This window comes from Raphanus sativus, chromosome 7 (assembly GCF_000801105.2).
Source record: "Raphanus sativus cultivar WK10039 chromosome 7, ASM80110v3, whole genome shotgun sequence".
In the NCBI taxonomy this organism is placed as follows: Eukaryota; Viridiplantae; Streptophyta; class Magnoliopsida; order Brassicales; family Brassicaceae; genus Raphanus; species Raphanus sativus.
In genome coordinates this window covers 5,777,569-5,797,131 of record NC_079517.1, presented here as the reverse complement: position 1 = coordinate 5,797,131, position 19,563 = coordinate 5,777,569, and the positions used below count along the sequence as shown (strand labels likewise).

At 37.4% G+C, this 19,563-nt stretch overlaps 6 protein-coding genes and 1 non-coding gene across 9 annotated transcripts; 5 read left to right on the top strand and 2 right to left on the bottom strand.

Annotated features, from left to right (window-relative positions):
• Positions 1-1,219: 1,219 nt before the first annotated feature.
• Positions 1,220-3,841, top strand: LOC108818464 (rop guanine nucleotide exchange factor 5). The gene is made up of 7 exons (XM_018591438.2): positions 1,220-1,663; positions 1,825-1,941; positions 2,011-2,165; positions 2,240-2,314; positions 2,400-2,690; positions 2,761-3,126; positions 3,224-3,841. Exons 1-7 carry the CDS (start codon positions 1,381-1,383, stop codon positions 3,770-3,772), a joined length of 1,836 nt encoding a protein of 611 aa, XP_018446940.2. The 5' UTR covers positions 1,220-1,380; the 3' UTR covers positions 3,773-3,841.
• A 192-nt stretch (positions 3,842-4,033) lies between these two features.
• TRNAD-GUC (transfer RNA aspartic acid (anticodon GUC)) lies at positions 4,034-4,105 on the top strand. Its single transcript has one exon. It is a non-coding gene; the product is annotated as a tRNA-Asp (tRNA).
• A 31-nt stretch (positions 4,106-4,136) lies between these two features.
• On the top strand, positions 4,137-4,829 carry LOC108814183 (uncharacterized). The gene has a single exon (XM_056990746.1). The coding sequence runs from the start codon at positions 4,189-4,191 to the stop codon at positions 4,717-4,719; it is 531 nt and encodes a 176-aa protein (XP_056846726.1). The 5' UTR covers positions 4,137-4,188; the 3' UTR covers positions 4,720-4,829.
• A 925-nt stretch (positions 4,830-5,754) lies between these two features.
• Positions 5,755-6,386, top strand: LOC108814186 (uncharacterized). The gene is made up of 2 exons (XM_018586698.2): positions 5,755-6,139; positions 6,237-6,386. The coding sequence occupies exons 1-2, from the start codon at positions 5,794-5,796 to the stop codon at positions 6,251-6,253; spliced, it is 363 nt and encodes a 120-aa protein (XP_018442200.1). The 5' UTR covers positions 5,755-5,793; the 3' UTR covers positions 6,254-6,386.
• Positions 6,387-6,395: 9 nt separating this feature from the next.
• LOC108814185 (uncharacterized) lies at positions 6,396-8,253 on the bottom strand. The gene is made up of 4 exons (XM_018586697.2): positions 7,921-8,253; positions 7,400-7,463; positions 6,708-6,893; positions 6,396-6,623 (listed from the first exon to the last, which is right to left on the bottom strand). Exons 1-4 carry the CDS (start codon positions 8,059-8,061, stop codon positions 6,607-6,609), a joined length of 408 nt encoding a protein of 135 aa, XP_018442199.1. The 5' UTR covers positions 8,062-8,253; the 3' UTR covers positions 6,396-6,606.
• A 2,603-nt stretch (positions 8,254-10,856) lies between these two features.
• LOC108814665 (protein NEDD1) lies at positions 10,857-15,079 on the top strand. Of its 2 annotated transcripts, none has more exons than XM_018587276.2 (9): positions 10,857-11,141; positions 11,398-11,510; positions 12,045-12,305; positions 12,382-12,486; positions 12,641-12,706; positions 12,873-13,094; positions 13,370-14,407; positions 14,495-14,674; positions 14,767-15,079. In XM_018587276.2, the coding sequence occupies exons 1-9, from the start codon at positions 10,982-10,984 to the stop codon at positions 14,872-14,874; spliced, it is 2,253 nt and encodes a 750-aa protein (XP_018442778.1). In that variant the 5' UTR covers positions 10,857-10,981; the 3' UTR covers positions 14,875-15,079. The 2 variants fall into 2 exon arrangements, with proteins under 2 accessions (XP_018442778.1, XP_018442779.1); XM_018587277.2 differs by having other exon boundaries at positions 10,858-11,141; positions 14,498-14,674.
• A 124-nt stretch (positions 15,080-15,203) lies between these two features.
• On the bottom strand, positions 15,204-19,500 carry LOC108814502 (folylpolyglutamate synthase). Of its 2 annotated transcripts, none has more exons than XM_018587088.2 (16): positions 19,333-19,500; positions 19,196-19,238; positions 18,978-19,111; positions 18,814-18,879; positions 18,415-18,524; positions 18,080-18,140; positions 17,709-17,792; positions 17,547-17,603; positions 17,239-17,299; positions 17,019-17,065; positions 16,846-16,923; positions 16,518-16,682; positions 16,143-16,418; positions 15,981-16,059; positions 15,633-15,889; positions 15,204-15,561 (listed from the first exon to the last, which is right to left on the bottom strand). In XM_018587088.2, exons 1-16 carry the CDS (start codon positions 19,498-19,500, stop codon positions 15,502-15,504), a joined length of 1,746 nt encoding a protein of 581 aa, XP_018442590.2. In that variant the 3' UTR covers positions 15,204-15,501. The 2 variants fall into 2 exon arrangements, with proteins under 2 accessions (XP_018442590.2, XP_018442589.1); XM_018587087.2 differs by having other exon boundaries at positions 19,196-19,244; positions 19,333-19,499.
• Positions 19,501-19,563: the final 63 nt, after the last annotated feature.

Below are 19,563 nucleotides of genomic sequence, written 5' to 3'. Positions count from 1 at the left end.
TTTCCGGGTTTGGTGGGAAATTGTGTGTTTTCCGGTTTTGACGGGAAATGGCGTTTTCCGATTTTGGCAGGAAATAGTGGTTTCTCGGTTTTGGCGGAAAATTATATTTTCCAGTTTTGGCGGGAAATTGTGATTTCTCGGTTTTGGCTTGAAAGTGTGTGTTTTTCGATTTTGACGAGAAATTGTGTTTTCTGGTTTTGGCGGGAAATTGTTTTTTTTTTTGATTTTGACGAACAATTTTGGCGGGAAATTATGTTTTCCGGTTTTGGCGAAATTATCTTTTCCCAATTTTGACGAGAAATTATTTTTCCCAATTTTGACGGGAAATTGTATTTTTTGGGTTTGGCGAGAATTTTTTTGTTTTGACAAAAAAATTATCAAATTTTTGGTGAATACTTACCTTCATCCAGATGCTCCGTGAAGACTCACCCTCATTTGGATGAGAATTTGAGATGAGTTTTCATAAATGCAGTTGGATGATCCATCTGGATGTGACATTTTAATGTACAAAACGAACATCAACTTGCATCTTCACCTAGATGGATCACCCAGGTGAGCAAACGAACAGCACCTTGTTCCAAAAAAAGCTCTTCATTTATTAGGTAGTTTTTTGGGGACTAACATAGTGGTGTTGTTCGTTAATTATCATCCTAGACCTTATGTAGAAATGCAACCAGTCCCTAAGTAATTAGTGATATGGACTTTGAATTTAACTAATTTTTGTTAAAATAATTATATCCATAAGTCAGTTTATACTTACTCCCTTTCATTTTATGTCTTTCTAAATTTTATCACACAAATTATAATATCATTAAATTTTATATTTTACTCTTAATAAATATATAAATTAATTAAATTATGTTCATTAATTCAATACGAATATAGACACAACTGAAAAAACTATTAAATAAATACATTAAAAATATAAAACGACAATTACAATGGAACTAACTTTTAACTATTAAAAAGATGGAGTAATTAATATGAAACGTATGGAATAATTAACTTGTAAATTTGGAAATCCACCTGTCTGTTTAATATAACTAATTATTACCTAATATGAAATTCTCTTGATTAATCCCACTTAACCTCACCAAATTATATTTTGTACAAGGGATAGAATCGTAACTACCCACCACACGAGAAAGAGATTTGTCCGCCAAAAAGACCATTTAATGTTTTGAAATAAAAAGTCAATATATATTATTACTCTCGTGACAGAGGAAGAAGCTAAAACAGAGAAACATAACTTTTTTATCGGCTGAATATTTTTGAAATTCTTTTGGATTTCTCTCTCGCAAGAGACATGTTGTTACCATAAAGCCGTTTCTTAAACTCTCTATCCTGTTTTCTCTAAGTTCGGTTCAGTTTTTTCAAAAAATGGAGACTTTGGTGAAGAGCTGCGCAGGGATTGAGAAGAAAAGAAGTGTCTTGACTGAATCAAAGGAGAGAAGCAGCACGAGCGGATCGAGCTACGAGAGTTCTTCAGGCGCCGCCGCCGCCGCTTCGTCTTCTCCGCCGCCACCATCATCGATTCTGGGTTGGCCGATAAGGAAAGCCTCGTTTCGTAAGCATTCAAAGGAAAACATCAAGTTCGACCATAACAAGCCTCCTGCCATCCTCACTGATTCTGGTTTTAAAGGAAAAGAAGTGAACATTGCAGGTTTAGTAGTGCTCTGTTTTTCGTTTGCAATGCTCTGTTCTCGTTTCAGAGAAGAAAAAATAAAAATTGAACCTTTCTTTTGCTAGGCCTTTTTTACTTTAATTTAACTTTAAAATTTTGAAAATTTTAAAATAGTTTTTGTTCATCTGATTTTGAAATAGATGTGGATATGATGAAGGAGAGATTTGCAAAGTTATTACTTGGTGAAGATATGTCAGGTTCAGGCAAAGGCGTGTGCACATCTTTAGCCATCTCCAACGCCATCACCAATCTCTGTGGTATAAAACACTATCTCAAAACTCTCTCTCTCTCTCTCTTGAAAGTGTTTAACATGTTTCTTCTTTTAGCTACAATCTTTGGGCAGCTGTGGAGACTGGAGCCTCTTCCAAGCGAAAAGAAAGCCATGTGGAGAAGAGAAATGGAGTGGATCCTCAGCGTCAGTGATCACATCGTTGAGTTAACACCTTCCACTCAAACTTACCCAGACGGCAAAAAGTTCGAGGTAAGTTCTTTTTGACTTTTAGTTTGTTGCTAATGCCATTACTGAAGTGTACATCACTTTGTGGATGTTCTAAGGTCATGACTTGCCGACCAAGATTTGATCTTTTCATCAACCTCCCAGCTCTCCGTAAGCTAGACAATATGCTTCTTGTAAGTCTCTCTCTCCCTTAAACGTTTTCTTTCACAATGATCAATTCAGTAATAATTTTGTCTCTTTGTTGGCAAAAAAAAACAGGAGATCTTGGCGAGTTTCAAGAAAACAGAGTTCTGGTATGTCGATCAAGGCATTGTATCTTCTGAAAACGACGGCTCAGCTTCTTTCCGCAGAAAGATTCAGCGCCAAGAGGAGAAGTGGTGGTTGCCTGTTCCTCGTTTAGCACCTAACGGTCTCACAGAAGATGCAAGAACAGAACTAAACCACAAAAGGGACTGTGCGACGCAGATACTTAAAGCTGCAATGGCCATCAACAGCGTCTCCTTAACCGAAATGGATGTTCCTGACTCATACCTTGAAACCCTCCCTAAGGTTTCCATCTTTAACTCAAAAACATTTTTTGAGATTGTCTTCCGCTGACACTAGACTCTCTTTGGTGCAGAACGGTAGATCATGCCTTGGAGATGTTATCTACAGGTACATAACATCCGAGAAATTTTCAGCCGAGTGTCTTCTCGATTGTCTTGATCTTTCCTCTGAGCATATCGCTCTCGATATCGCGAACCGAGTGGAAGCTTCCGTATACGTTTGGCGCAGAAGAGTTCAGACGAAACTTGGAGTCAATAATAACACTTCAAGCTCTACTACACCAAAGTTATCGTGGGAGATGGTGAAAGACCTAATGGCTGCTGGTGACAAAAGAGGATTACTTGTGGAGAGATCCGAAACTCTCTTGCGTTGCTTGAAGCAGCGGTTTCCATCTCTCACGCAGACTTCTCTAGACATTAGCAAGATTCAATCTAACAAGGTCCAAAAATAAATAAACGTTACATAATATACATTATTGCTTTCGCTCGTTCTTTAACTTAAAAACTGTCTTCTTTTTTTTTTAATAAAATTTTCAGGATATTGGGAAATCAATCTTGGAGAGCTACTCAAGGGCATTAGAGAGCTTAGCATCAAACATCGTGGCAAGAATCGATGACTTGCTATACGTGGACGACTTAACAAAACAGCCAGATGATAATAACAATGTGTTGTCAAGTAGTAGTCCAAGGGTGGGCGTTGTAGCTCACAAGAAAGTAGTACCAGTCTCTTATCTACTATCTGCATCAGGAACACCGTACAGAACAAGCTTCTCGACAACACCAGGTTTCTCTCCCATGGCTGCACCGAGGATTAGCCCTAGACAAGGAGAGAGAACGCCTTCTTATTCAAGCAAGAGCACCAACAAAGTCAGTGAGAAAGGTCTTCCTTCTCGAGGATTTGGAGTGAGAAGGGTGTTGAACAACTATCTCGGCATGGAATCAAAACTGAAAGTATGCGTGGATCCATCAGAGAGTCCAGATGTGGCAGTGAGAAACAAGATTGGTAAAGAAGGTGAAGAAGAGAAGAAAAGAGATTCAACAACATCAGTCCATCAAAAGGCTCCTCCTAAGTACATTGTGTCTTAATAAGAGCTTCTAGAAACTCATTACTATAATGTATTTGTTTGATATGTTTACTTTATAGTTTTTGTCTTATTCCAGTGTCTACATTTGCAAATCAAAACATACAAAGGTGAAAGTTGTCTTAGCAAAACATTCTCATCCTCAAATTTGTTATGGTTGGTTAACCAGTTTATTTATTGGTAAACAACACCAACAAATCATTAATTACGTTTAAGAGATTATTTTGTAAATCATTTTAACCTCTGTGATTCACTAAGCAACAAAGTCGTTGTAGTATAGTGGTAAGTATTCCCGCCTGTCACGCGGGTGACCCGGGTTCGATCCCCGGCAACGGCGTTTTTTTTTTTCCTTTTTTTTCTTCTTCTCCTTCTTTAAAATCTCGACGAATCTCTCGACTCGCGGAATCGAATCTAGCGAAAATGACGACGAGTATTCACATCACAGCACTGGACGGAATCGTGAACGTGAACTCACTCTTCACCCTCGCCGTCTTCATCGGACTCGCCTGGAACCCCTCCGACCCGTCCAACAGCCTCGTGACCGACCCGAACTGCAGCCCGACGGCCCGCATGGCGGAGAATCTCGTCGCCTTCCACGTCTACTCCTTCGCCTCCTTTTTATTCTCCAGCCTCGTCGCCCTCGGCCTCAAGCAAGCCATGAGGCTCAACATCGCCGCCTCCTTCCACCGCTTCTCCGATCGGATCGATCCGGTGGTTTATTATGTCAACAAGACGGCGCTCAGATTCGGGATGGTTATCTCCGGTTTGGGGTCGGTTTGCGGGTGTGGTTTCCTGATGTTGGCGTTGATTAATGTGGTTCAGATTAAGCTAGGGAGTTTCGGGTGCGGTGCGAGTGGGCATACTTATGCGGCCGTTGTGCCGCTTTTGATTTTGGTGCCTACTGCGCTGTTTATCTATGTTTCGCTTATGCTTTATGCTTTTACTCGTTGACGAGTTTTGGTTTTGGTTCGCTAATGGTTTGATGATGCAAATAGGGAAACATGTTTTGTATGGTGATTTGTTTGAATGATGTGATTGGGAATGAGAATGATGCTTAGATACGGTTGTTATATTTTTCGGTTAGATTGGGATTAGGCTATGTGTAGTCATACAGATTCGATCCGAGGACATGGGTGTTGTTGTTAGATTATTATGCTTTAATGCTGGATTCTGATGCTTGTTTGGTTTGATATCTTGGAATATTGATTAAGCCGAGTTACTGTGCAAAGAAGTTTTTTTTTTTAACCTACTTGCTTGGGATCAAACATCAAAAGCGAGAAACTTTTAGATGTCCCGCCTTTGGATTAGAGTTCTTTTTCAGCTGTTTCTAGAACTGCTTAAGCTGAGTTCTTCTATTCATCAGTTGCGTTGAAGGACCTAAGGATCTTTATGAGGTGATCTTCAGCTTAGAGCTGTTTGGTTTTGATCTGTTGGATATTGATTAAGCAGAGTTACTGTACAAAGGTTTTTTTTTTTTAACCCTACTTGCTTGGAAAGTTGGAATCGAACATCAAAAGTGAGAACCTTTCAGATGTCCCTCACTTAGATTAGAGCTTTTCAGCTGTTTGTAGCTTTGTGTCTCTCACATATCTCTAGAGCTGCTGAGGCTGAGTTCCATTATTCATCAGTTGCTTTGAAGACAGAAGGATCTAATTTATTTAAGATCTTCACCAACTTAAAGCTTGATTCTTGCTGAAGGCTCATTAAGGCCTTTGAGAATCGTTTTCTTCAAGTACCATACTCGGTTCGTGCTATTATTGCCTATTGAGTTGTCATGTAAAAACACCTCTTTGCTTTCCCCAAGGGTTTGAAATGATTAGCTGGAGACTAAGGGCAGTATGACCTTACTTTAGATTATAATAATAACTATGCACTTTGAGGCCCTTAATGCGACTGATTAGGTGAGGTAATTACTATGTTCCTTTAGTGCTTCTTCCACTACCTTCTATGCGGATTTTTCTTTGATCCTCCCAAATCCTCCTGCCATTTTCAATTGCTATAAATCTCAGGTTCCACAAGTAGTATATGCATATCAGAATGAAAACCCACGTTTTATCTAGCCTTCTCTTCCTAGTTCTCTGCATCTACAGCCTTAAAACGACGGTCCATGGAGCTGGAGAATGCGGGAGAAACCCTCCAGACAGAGAAGCCATAAAGCTGGCTCCTTGCGCAATGGCTGCACAAGACAAGTCTTCTAAAGTGTCTGCGACTTGCTGTGATCGAATCAAACAAATGGGGAGGAACCCCAAATGTCTTTGCGCTGTCATGCTCTCCTCTACGGCTAGGAACTCTGGAGCAAAGCCAGAGATCTCAATGACCATTCCTAAACGCTGCAACATCGCTGATCGTCCCATCGGTTACAAATGTGGAGGTAATATTAATAACATAACCGCTTATTAACTATTTTTCTCTGTCGGTGGCATATGTAAGTTTTGCTTATCTAAGTGTTTTACTTGTGTTTCTTGCAGCTTATACTCTGCCTTGAAGTAGCAGACAGAGAGAGCAGTAAACGTTCTTCTATACCAGACTAATATGTCACGCATGTGTATTACTTGGTTTCAGTAATAAAATTTGATCAAACACAATTATTGATCATGAAAATATAACTTTGTTACTAAGATCGTGAGTATTTTATTAACCATACATTAGTGGTAGATGCGGTCAAATAATCGCCATCTTAAACTACGTACTAGTCCCCAACATGTAGGATTACAACCAAAAACCAAAGATGAACATATATATAAAGAAAATCCAAAGATCACAACTGCGAAGTTAAGGACATGAATGCATCGATGTATATGGTCATTGCGGAAATCAAGTAGACCAGTTAGGTTGGTCTTAGTAATACAAAGAACCTGCAATAATGAAACCAATAATCTGTTAATAGAGAGATTAAAAATAGTGTTTACTAGGTAACTAAGGTATAGGAAGGTAAGGACCTTTCCACCAATTTCCCCTGGAAGTAGCGTTTGTGTCGTAGGTTTGATCATCAGTTTCTTTATGGTGATTAGATGGAGAAGTGGAGGAGCCATCGCTTCGTGGAGGTGAATAGTGTTGCTGGCCTCCGTAGTAAATGGAGGAACTGTAATAGGAAGCTTCTCTAGTTTCATGGATGCTTCTCTCATCTTTGGAAACACACCCAAAAAGAAAAAGAGAATAAAAAAACACATATAGAACTAATGTTTTAATCACTATAAACAAATGGCCTTAAATTGATCTTATTTGGAACTTCCAACAATCGTTTGATACAATTAACCTCACTGACTTTGTTTCAATACATACCACACTATATTTAGAGCTGATATATTAGAAGAATTATAAAAAGTTCAATAATTATTTTAATTAAATTTGTTATAAAAAATTTTGGAGTCTATATATGTTTATATATATATTATTTTATAAATTTTGGAAGTTGTAAACTAATGTTTACTATGACTAAAACCGGTTGTACTTAAACAGTTAAACTAGAATGAAAACTTAGAATACTATTTCAAGCCTAATAAGTAACTTTATTATAAAAAAATATATAAATTTTTACTATGAGTTTACCAATTTATTTCAAACCAGCTTTTTAACATTATCTGATGACAGAAAATTATTATTTTACTTTTTTCCTTTTCAAGATTATTACCAGTGGTTTGAGAAATGCTGTTTTGAGCTTCATGAGCAGTGTGAGTTCCCTTCTTCCTTGCTACCTGCATTATCAATTGCTTCAAGTTAACTACAAACTCAATTTATGAAATAAATTAAAACTTCAGACTACATTTCATATATACTCTACATATATAGTCACATAATGAATATACAGCCATAAGAGCATACATGCATGAATGTGATCGTTTCCATGCTTACTTGTCGTGTAGCTAGTTAAAGAGAATTATTTATGACTGTGTAAAAAGCCTTATCTGTAACAAAAGCTTATCTATTTCCAAAAAGAAAATTACACAAAGTGTGCATCATAATTCAATTTTACTCTAGGTGCAATGGATATGTTAAACCACAATTTTGGATTAAATTTTACACCGTCTCTATATATGCTCATTAGAGGATTGATTGTTGAAATATGCATGATATGCACATAATAATAATCAGCATATACATGCATATGAATATATATTCATATATATGCACATATATGTAAATATATATTACAGGAGGAGGGAAAATGGAGTCGAGTATAGTTGAACAAGAAGAAGCCGATGTAGCAGAGGCTGATCCTTTGGGACCAAACAGATGATCAAGTGAAGAAGGTGAAGAAGATGAGGAAGTAGCTTTGGTTTTCTTCATATCCATTTGATTAGTGACTAATTAGATTAAAAAGTAACTCACAAATGAGCTTTCTTAAGAGTAGAGTCAGAGAGAGACTAATGGATGTTTATTTGTCGAGAGAGAGAACAAGGGAGAGAAAATGAGAAATGGATAATGATAGTTATTGATGATGAAATGAATTTGGTGTTTTTGGTTTTGCCCTAACTCCCCAACGGTCTGTTATATAACCAACTTCTGATGAGACGGAGATGGCTTCACGTGATCCACACGTGGCTGTGCCGCCGTCTTCAGCTCTCTCCACTTTGCCACGTGTGTTTTCTTGTTGATGTTGTGGATAAACTTTGCTTTTACTACTTTTGTACTCTTTCCCAACAATTAAATTCACTTCTCTGTTTTGTCATTTGGATAAGTTCTTCACCTTCTCTTTTTCTTCACTTTATACAAATCATGAAAAAAAATAAAACTCGTCGTGATTATTGATCTTTGGCATATATACATACACTACTACAATCTTTATCTCCTTCATTTTCTTAAAGTTGTGTACACAATAAATTCGATAATGCATGTGACTCAAACCGACTTTTTCTTGAAGGTGTAGCTTTTTTCGTCTAACATCTTTTAGACTGAATTACACTATTATGGAGTATGGACTAAAGGTTCATGCATGGACATTCTCACATTTCGAATATTAAGCTTTGATTTTTTTAGTTTTTCTATCTGATGTAAGAGATGGGACGTTGTTGTTCGAGTTGTTGGTAAAAAATAGGAATATGAATAATTATCTATCTTATTAAAACAGAAACATTCTATTGGACCTAACATTTATTTTGTAAGTTTTTAAATTAAATACACCTTTATACTTTATAGTTAAACTTACATTAAATCACTAATGTTACTTTCTTTATACTAACAATATACTTATTTCTTTATACTATTATCAATATTTCCAAACAATATATTTTTATACTACTATCAATGTTTTCAAACAATACAATAATTAATCTTAATTATTTTATATCTATCATTTTCTCTTTAAAATTTTGTAGAAACGTCATAATTTCATAAATTGTAAAATAATGAACTTTAAATTTTGGATTATAAGATTACATATCGGTCATCCATCAGTCATCCATCAGTTCAATTGGTTAGTTTCGAGGTTTAGTGATTTTTTTTAATATGAATATTTTAAAAACCAAAATTGAATTGTCAGATCTCCGGATTAACGGATATAATCACAATCGGTTGAATTTAAAAACATTTATTTAAATGCAAAAATATTTTAAATACACACTCTTTAAAAGTTACCAAAATATTTGTTAAGTTATTAGTGAAATTTTTTATCGTAAAATATTCCGCGCTTCCAAAGCGCGGGTCAAAATCTAGTAATGGATTATGTTGGATAGGGAGACGATGTTTTACCGTTAATGTAGTTTACAAGAAATATAGAATGCTATACAACATAAAAAAATGTTCAATCTAAAATCCCAATAGATAAATCAAATCACACTTTGAGAAGAAAGGTTAATTAAGATATGGAATCCATTATACCCTTTTATTCGTCGTAGACTTATTTGTGATATAGCACGTTTCATTTCTTTTATAAATGATATTTTGGTCTCTCCTTTGGTCGGTCTATTAAGGGTGTATATTTGATCTTTATACCGAAAATTCCGATCTAAGCCAAGCATATATCTGCAGGGTCAAGTCTATCATTATCAAAAATAGATTTCATGACTTGATTTATTCCAATATCAAAAAAGTAGAGGTTGAAAAACAACAAGCTGAAACAGTGAGGCATATTCCACGTCTATCTTCTCTTTAATTTTGATTGCATTTTATCGTTCTCAAAATCTGGTAAGATTCGCCATATAAAAGATTACTTTGGGATATAAGAATCAAGATCACTTGCAAAATTATTTCGGCGGATATATAAACACACATATACCGACACCAAAAACGTTGACAAGAAAACAGAAACGGGTAAGATGAGTATTCTTATCCAATTATTGGCCTACAGAGATTTAACTAACGTCTTATCTGTTTTATGTTACTTTCATCTTACGCAAAAACAACATAACGTCTTATCTGTTTTATGTTCTTTCATCTTCTTCTTCTTTTTCATTTCAGTACTCTGAGAAGAAGAAATATGAATGAAATGGGAATTTTAAAAAGAACTAACGTATGAATTAAACCTATAGAAGGTTTATCTGTTTAATTATTTTGAACCTAAGATATCATAGACATCTTTGATTTGCAAATCCGATTATAGTTTTTGCTGATTAGAATCACTATATGTTTTGTAATCAGAGACAAATTCGTGTCTAAACTCAGGTTTAATCTGTCTAAAAGTATCACATAAACATTGGTGTAACTGGCTGTCCTAAATATTGGGGAGGAGGGGTCAAGTGTGACTTCTAAAGGCTAAAAGAAGGGCTAAAGAAAATCATAAAAGATGAAAAACCACACACACAAAGTTATGAGTTAGGAATAAAAAGAACACAACAGTAAAGGACTAAACTGCAATATGACAAGTCCTCAGTGGGTTCATTAGTTTGGGCCTCGCATAATAATGGGCTTGTTATCTAAGCCTTGTTATCTTCCTTATAGTATGATCGTCATTGCAAAAAATTTAAAACTGTGGTTTGAAATGAGAACATAAACTCGAAAGAATGAAACTTTACTTTTATAGTGGGCCCACTGGCCCAGCTCATAATCAATTGCACAAAGCTTTTTTTTATTTTAACGTCTGAATTGCCCAAAGCGTTCAAAATTTTAAAATTTTAAATAAATAAATAAATGATTATTTATTGTTCCTACTGTTCATCACTCTTCTCTCTCCGAGAAGGAAGGAAGAGTAAGAGCTTCCCCCCGCATTGTCTCAGATTCTGAAAATATCCTTTTTGAGATTTTCTCGGGACTGCCAGTCTAGGGGTAGCCAGTGACGATGTTGAACCTGGTTGAGCCTTCGTGGCGCCTTCTGGCGGCTAGCGGCGGAGACACGGTTAAGCTATTCGACGTGTTGGCCGATTCCGGTGATCCCTGCGTCTTGAGCTATACTCCGACGCCTGGTTCCGCCGTGAACTCCGTCAAGTGGAATCACACGAGTAATTAATCTCCAATTAGTCGCATTTTGTAGATATCTTGTGATCCGCTGTTCAAAATTGAGTAGATGTGCACTGTGCACCTTTAGGGAATAGTGTTTGGGGAATGAAATTAATCAATAGGTGATGAATGAAATGTACAGGTTGCTTGCGAAACTCTTTGCGTTACTATTTGATCCTGTGATTTGTTTTTTATTTCTTCTGCTGTGTGTGTGTGTGTGTGTGTGTTGAGGTTTCTGTTTTATTTAATGGGATGCAGATTTGGTGGTGGCGAGTGCGGGAGATGATAAGAAGATATCACTGTGGGGGATTAATGGGACTAGTTTAGGAACTGTTCCTGTTGCTGGCAAGGACGGTGGTGATACTGCTGAGGTTTCTTCACTCCACTGTTTCTCTTATTTCTTATTCTTTTACATTTCACGGCCTTTATATATATATATATATATATATATATCTTTAGATAATTGGAGGTAGAAGGAGATAATCTTTTAAACTCTTTTCATATTGTATCCTTGTGATATAGCCTGAATTGTCCTTAATATATAAGCCAAAAAAAAAGTTCAGTGGACCTTGTTCTAGAAAGCATGAACCACCCACTATTGTAGAGCGTAAGAAACCAACGAGAATGAATACAGTAGTTTGCTTGTTATAATCGAAATCTGAGTCCATTGTCCCCGTTATGATGTGAGTCAAGATTCTATCCCAGAATATACTCCATCGTCATCATAGTCACATTTAGGCTCCTGCATATTTTTTTTAACATAATCAGAAAATGAGAGTATGAAGTACATCATTCTTTTGGCCATCTTCCAAAGTCTTTGCTCTTTATCTATAGATTAATTGCCAAATTGCATTGTGAATGTTATTATTACTAATGCATATTTGCTTGTGTCATAATGAATTCAGGAATGTTTGTCGGCTATTAGCTTCAGAAGAAAAGGGTCTAGGTCCATAGCTTCTGGTGGAACTGGTCAAATTGTTAAGATATGGGATCTGCAAAATAAGCTTTGTATCAAGAAGCTGAGGGGTCATACAAGTACGATAACTGGCGTGATGTACAATTGCAAAGATGAGCATTTGGCTTCTGTCAGTGTTGGTGGGGATCTCATAGTTCATAACCTTACATCTGGAGCAAGGGCTAGCGAACTTAAAGATCCACATGGCCAGGTTGTTCAGTTTCTACATTTATACTTCCATTGGGTAGTTCAAAACTAATTGGGTTTTCTAATCGATTTACGATCAGGTATTGAGGGTGCTTGACTATTCAAGGTCCAGTCGACACCTTCTACTTACTGCGGGTGATGATGGTACTGTGCATCTGTGGGACACGACTGGTCGTAACCCAAAGGTCTGCGTTTGTACTTATTGCGATTCATGTGGAAAAGCATGTGTCTCTTTGATTGTCTCTTCTGTTAATGTTTACAAGATTGCATCTACTATTTGTTGATGGGTTACAAAATAATGTGTTTATACTTATCATATAGTTTCTGGTATCTCCACAGATGTCATGGTTGAAGCAGCATTCTGCACCAGCTGCGGGTGTTTGCTTCTCTCCATCAAACGATAAGGTAAATGAATCCTAATCAATGATGCTTGGTACACATAATGCAAAGAGTCAGATGAATGTGATTTCAAATCCTGACCAGTATACATGTGCACCCTCAACTTTAATAGGTATTGGCTCTTTGAGATAAATTTTATAAGCATAGTTACTAAGTAGTCTACTGTTAACAGAAAATTGCTAGTGTGGGGATGGACAAAAAGCTTTACACGTATGACTCTGGATCCAGAAAACCTTCGTCCTGCATATCTTATGAGGCACCTTTCTCATCTTTGGCGTTTGGGGATAATGGTCACATTCTGGCAGCTGGAACCTGTAATGGTAGAATAGTCTTTTACGACGTTCGTGGAAAACCAGAACCTGTTACTGTCCTGCACGCTTACAGTAGTTCAGAGGTCAATACATTTCTATCTCAGTGCAATCTCTTTATCCCTTCCTACCTAATGGCCATTATTTCCATGGATTGAACATTTTTGACTTATCACTATTAGTTGTTTATTTGTTTTTTCCTATCCTGCTTGTCATGATATTGAAAAAAATCTCCAACGGTATCTTTTGGTGAAGTGATGTCTATATTGATGGGGTCAGTGGGCTCTCTTGGAGGGAGAGAGTTTTTTGAAAAAACTTTGGATTGCAAAAGCTAACTAAGCTTTTGCTTTATCAAATACAGGCTGTAACAAGTTTATCATGGCAAACATCAAAACCAGTTACTGTGAATGAGAAAAACTGCACCGGTGAGATGGCTCTTTTTGGTGGTACAGTGGAGGATTCAGTTATCATTCCTGATCCACTTCCGTCAACGACACCCTCATCAGATTCACAGCCGGCTTTGGTACCAGGTACTCGTGGAATTGCCACTAGTACTGGGAACGCGTCATCGGCAGAACAAACACCAATGAGAACTCATCTACGGCCTGGTGCGCCACTGGGCAGACTACATGCACTTCGTGCCAGTGACAGTTTCAATGATGATATGATGCGTGTGTTTTCCCCTATCGATGCTGCTTCATCTGTTGAGAAATGGGCTGATAGTGAAGTAGAACTTAACAATAAGGATCATTTAATCGATGACAAAATGCCTTCCTCCTTTCTGTTTCCTTCAGCTAGCAAGGGATTTCCATTTAAGCAGGATGACACGGAAGCTGTTGCTTTTTCTCCATTCGGAACTACTACGCCAACAGCATCAACCAAAAGTGAAGACTCTTCTGCCTTGACACCTCCAGAATCATGGGGTGGTGGTAGATTATCTGATAAGTTCAACCAATTGGCCACTGAGAAAGTCTCCACCCATCTCCATGCACCTTCACGTTTCGGGGTTGCAAGCACAAGTGGTAGTACATCTGGATCAACGTTCTCTAGCTCTCGAGATTTTCCCTCGTCTCTTGGTCAGACAAACCTCGTCGGCTCAGAGTTCCCACGGATCAGAGACTTCTCTTCAGCTTCCGAGAACTCACCTTCAAGCCCGTCGTTAGCAAAGCGCATGACGGGTCCAGGTAACATTGAATCACTGAGGCTATCACCAAGTTTTACTCGTAGGTACCCTTCTACGTATGCTGAGAGAATCAGCACCACTCCTTCCTTCAGTGACGGGACCTCTCTCTCTACGGGTGGTTCACCCAAGATAAAGAAAACAGGAGAGGAAGTCTTAAGTAATCTGTTGCCAATACCTGATATGGTGGCTTCAACAGAAGCTCTTCCGATTATGAATGTATGTAAAAATAGTTTTCACAAAATCATTTTCCTTTTTAGTTTTTTTCGTTCGGGATATATATCTGTAACTTGTGGAGATCTGTAGCAGGGAGGAAACATGAAACAGTTTCAAAATGATCAACAGCAAGTGGTGGGTGGCAACAATTTCACACTTCAGCTGTTTCAAAGAACACTGGAAGGAACTCTTGATTCATTCCAAAACTCCGTTCATGACGACATGAGAAACCTCCACATCGAGATCCTCAGACAGTTCCACATGCACGAGGTACGTAGTTAGTGTTTTTCTTTTTATCTTAATCATCTCTCTCACCCATGTCGACTTAAAAGCTGATTATTATCTTCTTGTTGTATATACAGATGGAGATGTCGAAGGTATTAAGCTCGGTTCTGGAGAACCAGGCGGAGCTAATGAAGGAGTTACAATTGTTGCGCAAAGAGAACCAACAGCTTCGGCAAAGGCTTTAGAGGAGACCGTTGTGAGTGTTTTTTTTTCTTCGTTTTGAAGTTAAACAAATTCGAATTTGATATAATATATGAATGGTGCTGGAAAACAAAGGTTGGTCATTTCATTATGTTTCTTTGTAATCGATTAGGCATATAAATGAAAAACCTTTAATTCAAAGAAAATAGCAAACAAGATGACAGAGAAATATAGTTTTCAATTGGTTTAGTCATAGTCTCACACCTAGTTCTTGTCTTCTTCTTCTTTTTCTTGAAATGTTGCTTTGGTGAACTTTTTTGAAGTTTAAAAAAGTTCACCATAACTAACTAATAATTTCATTAAGAACTTCAAGCATACATTGAAACAAATTTTTATTTCAATACGTTTAGCATATGATTGTTTGTGTTTTCACCCTAATCTCATGATACTGAACAGGGGCCCCCTGGTTCAACTGATTTTCATTTTTGAAAGAAATAAATCAAGCTAGCACTTGTGAATCTGTTCCTTTGAAAGAAAATCTATATGTGGAAAAGTAAAAATCGAAATAATACAGATAAAGAGTTCATAACAAAGGCCATCTTCTTCCGGCTGTGGCTTCGGTGATTTAGTGTGTGATTTGAATAATGATGACAATGTGTTTTGTTTTACCTTCATTTTCTGATTAATCTCAGTACATCGCCTACAAGGTGTAACGAACCAGTTACAAGAACCTGCAACACACACATCACCTTAGAGCCAATGTGCCAATCCATATTCAATTACCAAGGGTTTCGGGTTATACCTGCAAACGTGTGCCTGAGCTACTCTCATGGACACTATCCCTTAACCATTTTATTGCCATTGGCAGTGAAGTAAACACCTCACTACTTTCACTATCTACTTCTCTCTCACTGTGGACAAGGCTTTCCCACACTTTCTGGAGTGTCATCTGCCATGACAAGTCAACATGTGGATCATTCTCTGGCAAATCCGCCGCTGAACCAACCTTGTGATACACAGACATGTTTGGTACAAACAATGCCTTCTTGAAATTGACACCTACACATCAACCATTAGTCAGCTTTCTCTAGTATTAACTCTTCTGCTAACGTTTGTTTTTTGGTTACTAACACAAGGCTCAAGGACTTACCGTAGGCTGCACATGTATTCCTTAGATGTGGAAGCAGAAGATTTGGGTCCCGAACTGACATACAATTGAACAACAATATCTGCAAAGAAGCAAATATTTAAGAAAACACTCTTAATCCATTCGCTCTTGTCCAAGACAAAAACAAGAAACCCGTGATCTTACCTGTTGGCAGTTTTCTTCTCCTGACGATTTACCATGAGAGGAACCTGAGGAGCCATTAACCAAATGTTTAGAACTCTCTGACTGGTTGTCTCCCTTAACCGCATCCGAAAACCATTTGGCGCATACTTCCATACTCTCTGGACTGTGAGCTCCATCCAGATAAAACACTAAATCTCCTGAAGTCCGAGATTCAATAAACTGGTCAGGGACGACCTGTGCTCGTCCTTGCAAACTCGCTGTAGCTAACCCTTTGATGAATTTCTCAGGAAGAATACTCTATAAACCCCAAAGAATAATGTGGAAAAAGGATGAAAATTCACAGAGGCATAGATACAGGCTGAGAAGTAAAACAAAGACTGGGAAAGAGAAGTTTACCATCTGAGTCATACTAGGGACTTCAATTTTACCAATTTGCTGAAGCCAAGTAGAGGCAAGCGAGACTGCTAGACGAGCATTGAAGTATTGGTGCTCCCCATCAAGCCCAAGTTTCTGACCATTTAACTGCCTTGCGGTTAGTGGTTGCACCACTTCCAGAGACACCTATTCAATACAATATTAATTTCACAATCTGTCAATAGAATGTTGAAGCTTCTATGCATTGATTTCTCAATTTTCATCATATAAAGAAATGATACACCTAATATAAATACTTTCTGCCATATTTAATAACCATAGGTTCTGTAATTAAAATTGGGCACTTTACATCTAATTCGGAAGCTCTCTCCTCAAGGACACGCATGGCTTCATCAGGTTGGGGTACTGTGAAAGCTGGCACTCCAAGCTGATGATATATAAAGAGTATTATATTACTACGTTAACAACAAAAAAAAAAGGAATGGTTCATTTAAAATTTAGATATACAAGAGTTATAGCCACCTTGAAAATCCCAGCCTTCTCACCAGCAATTTTGCCAAGCGTATCACCTGTGATGCATCCCACCATAGAGAAGAAAGAAATCATGATACTAATATCAAACCAAAGGAATGTAACTCAAAACTATGCTTGCTCATTTAAATAAAACATAGATCTCATGATCTAAAGATATGGACAATGATCACATCTTCATAACAGAACTGAGAGGATTCTAGTTACAAACCTAGAATCTCCATGTGGTCATATCCGAGCGAAGAAATACCACATACCACAGGTTTATGAACCTGTAACAAGTCAGCAGTGAATCCCCATGAGAACTTATTTAGTGACAAAAAAAAAAGATTACTTAAAAGAAAGTAATCAGTAATTCACTAATTGGAGTTTTATGTAGATAGTATTATGAGTTGCGTTTGCGTAATTACAGTCCTAATGAACCATAACCTTACATGTTATGTGAAGGGATACATCCTATTTAGAGAAGAAAAAAAATAGACAACCCTAGATAAGAAAGTAAAAAGAGGTTAAACTTACCGCATTAGTGGCATCAAACTTCCCGCCTAACCCTACCTCCAATATAGCAGCATCTACCTGCATAAAGAAGTAAGGAGGAATATCAATAAAGAGAAAAGGATGTTTTCACATCTATCATGGCACTGGGGTGGGTCAATAAAGGTAAAGATTGGCATATCAAACCTCTTCTGCAGCAAAGATTTTAAAAGCTAGCAACGCAAGGAAGCGGAAATATGTAGGCATTGGTATCTCCTCGTTAGTTCTCTCCTGCATTACAAATAGTCAGCAACCATGCATGAATTATAGTCAAAAAAATGAAGCTTCATTTAAATCTATGCACACTAACAACCATTATAATTTCTTAGCATGAAATTCTTAGACCGCAACACCAAAGGTGGTTCCAGAAGAATATAGGGAGGGACATTATAAATCTACGCTGATGATAAATAGTAGACAATTGGGAAACACAAGATACAAAAAAAAAAAAAAAAAAAAAAGAGTTAAAAACAAGAGATCCAACTAACTGAATCTTCTGTTCATTGCAAAACATATACCTTAAGCCTGTTATAGCACCACCAGAAATAACACAAAAATTTCTCCTCGCTAATGTCCACACTGCAGCAATGTAAAACACATCAGCTAAATCGAAAAAATGAGCAGTTTTCAGTACAGAATAATATAAACTCTAGCTACATGGCCTAGTTTGCTACTTTTGGATCTATGAACATTAGTTCGAGAATAGAAACAGAGTATGTAACACATATGCCAAAACTTTAATGTTTGAATCAGCAACAAGAAAAATAGGCTCTGAAAAATGGGGGAAATGTATATATATTTTCGCTTTCTCAAAAGTTTCCAACAAACTTAATTTTTTTTTAAAAAAACATACCCGTCCAAGCGAAACCTTTCGCGGACATCAATGAGGTGAGGTGAAGTGAAGAGTCCGGTTCGGAAGCCATGGTTTCGTAAAATAGACTCAGTAAAGGCACATGTGGATCCCTTCATGCCATATAAAAAGAAAAAAAAAAAAGAAAGACAATTAATGTTTAGCTGTTGGATCTCAACCGTGCAAAAGTGACAAAAATTGCAAAACTGACACACTATCAAAGGAAACCATACGCCTCTCCTAGCATCTTAATCTTCCGGCCACTAGTAGAAGTAAGATAGACTTACACGAATTCAAACAGACATTTTAACTAACTAACTAACTAACCAAAACAACTCCTACAGTATATTCTTGACAAAAAAAAACACTTCATTATAATATTACACAGGCGTTGTATTGTACCTTGCCTTTGGTACCAGCGACATGGATAACTTTCATCTTTAACATGTCTTCTTCCAGATCGAGTAGCTGCAAAATGAATTACACCAAAAGCTTAATAATAATAATTCAGTAGAGAAATATAATAAAGTGTAAGAAAAAAAAGAATCTGATCGTTAAAGAGAAACCTTAAGATAATCAAAGACAAGCTCGAAGCGATCTCCTTTATTGCTCTTATCAGCACGACTTCGCTTCGTTATCAAAGAAGACAAAGCAGCCAACGCTTCCTCGTACGAACCTCCCCCTGTCTTTTGCTTCATCACTACTCCCATAAACCAAAAACAACAGAGTGAGCTCGATCCAATAAACTCTGTAGCGATATAGAATATACGTTTTAAAAGCAAACCTGGAGGAGCTGCCATGTCGATCTGTTTTCTGAACGAACGAATCTGAAACTGAGGAAAAAAAAGTGAGGATATTAAAAAACGAAAAGCCTCCGAGATTCTCGGGAAATATATATATATTGAGAGAGAGAGAGGTAACCTGAGAAGAAGAGAGAGACGGAAGATGTGGCTGCTGCTGGTAGTGGAGATGGTGGAGCCGTGGTGAGGGAGAGGGAATCGAGAGGTGGCAAAGAAACGCAGAGGTTAAACGGCACGTTGTCGTACGAGGTACTAACGAAACAGCGAACATTCTGTTTGTTGTGTGCATTGCACCACTCTTCGTTGCCTTTGTTGTCTAATCACTTTCGGCAACTTGATGGAGAAAGACCAT

What these genes read in the sequence shown, in the direction of transcription:
- LOC108814665 (XM_018587276.2), top strand. Translation starts at nt 10,982, where the DNA reads ATGTTGAACCTGGTTGAGCCTTCGTGGCGCCTTCTGGCGGCTAGCGGC. An exon ending in TTAAAGATCCACATGGCCAG is followed by an intron (nt 12,306 to 12,381) that starts GTTGTTCAGTTT and finishes ATTTACGATCAG; the next exon opens with GTATTGAGGGTGCTTGACTA. An exon ending in GACAGTTCCACATGCACGAG is followed by an intron (nt 14,675 to 14,766) that starts GTACGTAGTTAG and finishes TTGTATATACAG; the next exon opens with ATGGAGATGTCGAAGGTATT.
- LOC108814186 (XM_018586698.2), top strand. Translation starts at nt 5,794, where the DNA reads ATGCATATCAGAATGAAAACCCACGTTTTATCTAGCCTTCTCTTCCTA.
- LOC108814185 (XM_018586697.2), bottom strand. Translation starts at nt 8,061, where the DNA reads ATGGATATGAAGAAAACCAAAGCTACTTCCTCATCTTCTTCACCTTCT. An exon ending in ACTCCATTTTCCCTCCTCCT is followed by an intron (nt 7,464 to 7,920) that starts GTAATATATATT and finishes TTGATAATGCAG; the next exon opens with GTAGCAAGGAAGAAGGGAAC. An exon ending in CAGCATTTCTCAAACCACTG is followed by an intron (nt 6,894 to 7,399) that starts GTAATAATCTTG and finishes GTGTTTCCAAAG; the next exon opens with ATGAGAGAAGCATCCATGAA.
- LOC108814183 (XM_056990746.1), top strand. Translation starts at nt 4,189, where the DNA reads ATGACGACGAGTATTCACATCACAGCACTGGACGGAATCGTGAACGTG.
- LOC108818464 (XM_018591438.2), top strand. Translation starts at nt 1,381, where the DNA reads ATGGAGACTTTGGTGAAGAGCTGCGCAGGGATTGAGAAGAAAAGAAGT. An exon ending in CAGACGGCAAAAAGTTCGAG is followed by an intron (nt 2,166 to 2,239) that starts GTAAGTTCTTTT and finishes GGATGTTCTAAG; the next exon opens with GTCATGACTTGCCGACCAAG. An exon ending in AGCTAGACAATATGCTTCTT is followed by an intron (nt 2,315 to 2,399) that starts GTAAGTCTCTCT and finishes AAAAAAAAACAG; the next exon opens with GAGATCTTGGCGAGTTTCAA.
- LOC108814502 (XM_018587088.2), bottom strand. Translation starts at nt 19,500, where the DNA reads ATGCACACAACAAACAGAATGTTCGCTGTTTCGTTAGTACCTCGTACG. An exon ending in AAATCTTTGCTGCAGAAGAG is followed by an intron (nt 17,604 to 17,708) that starts GTTTGATATGCC and finishes TTCTTTATGCAG; the next exon opens with GTAGATGCTGCTATATTGGA. An exon ending in AGAAGGCTGGGATTTTCAAG is followed by an intron (nt 16,924 to 17,018) that starts GTGGCTATAACT and finishes ATATATCATCAG; the next exon opens with CTTGGAGTGCCAGCTTTCAC.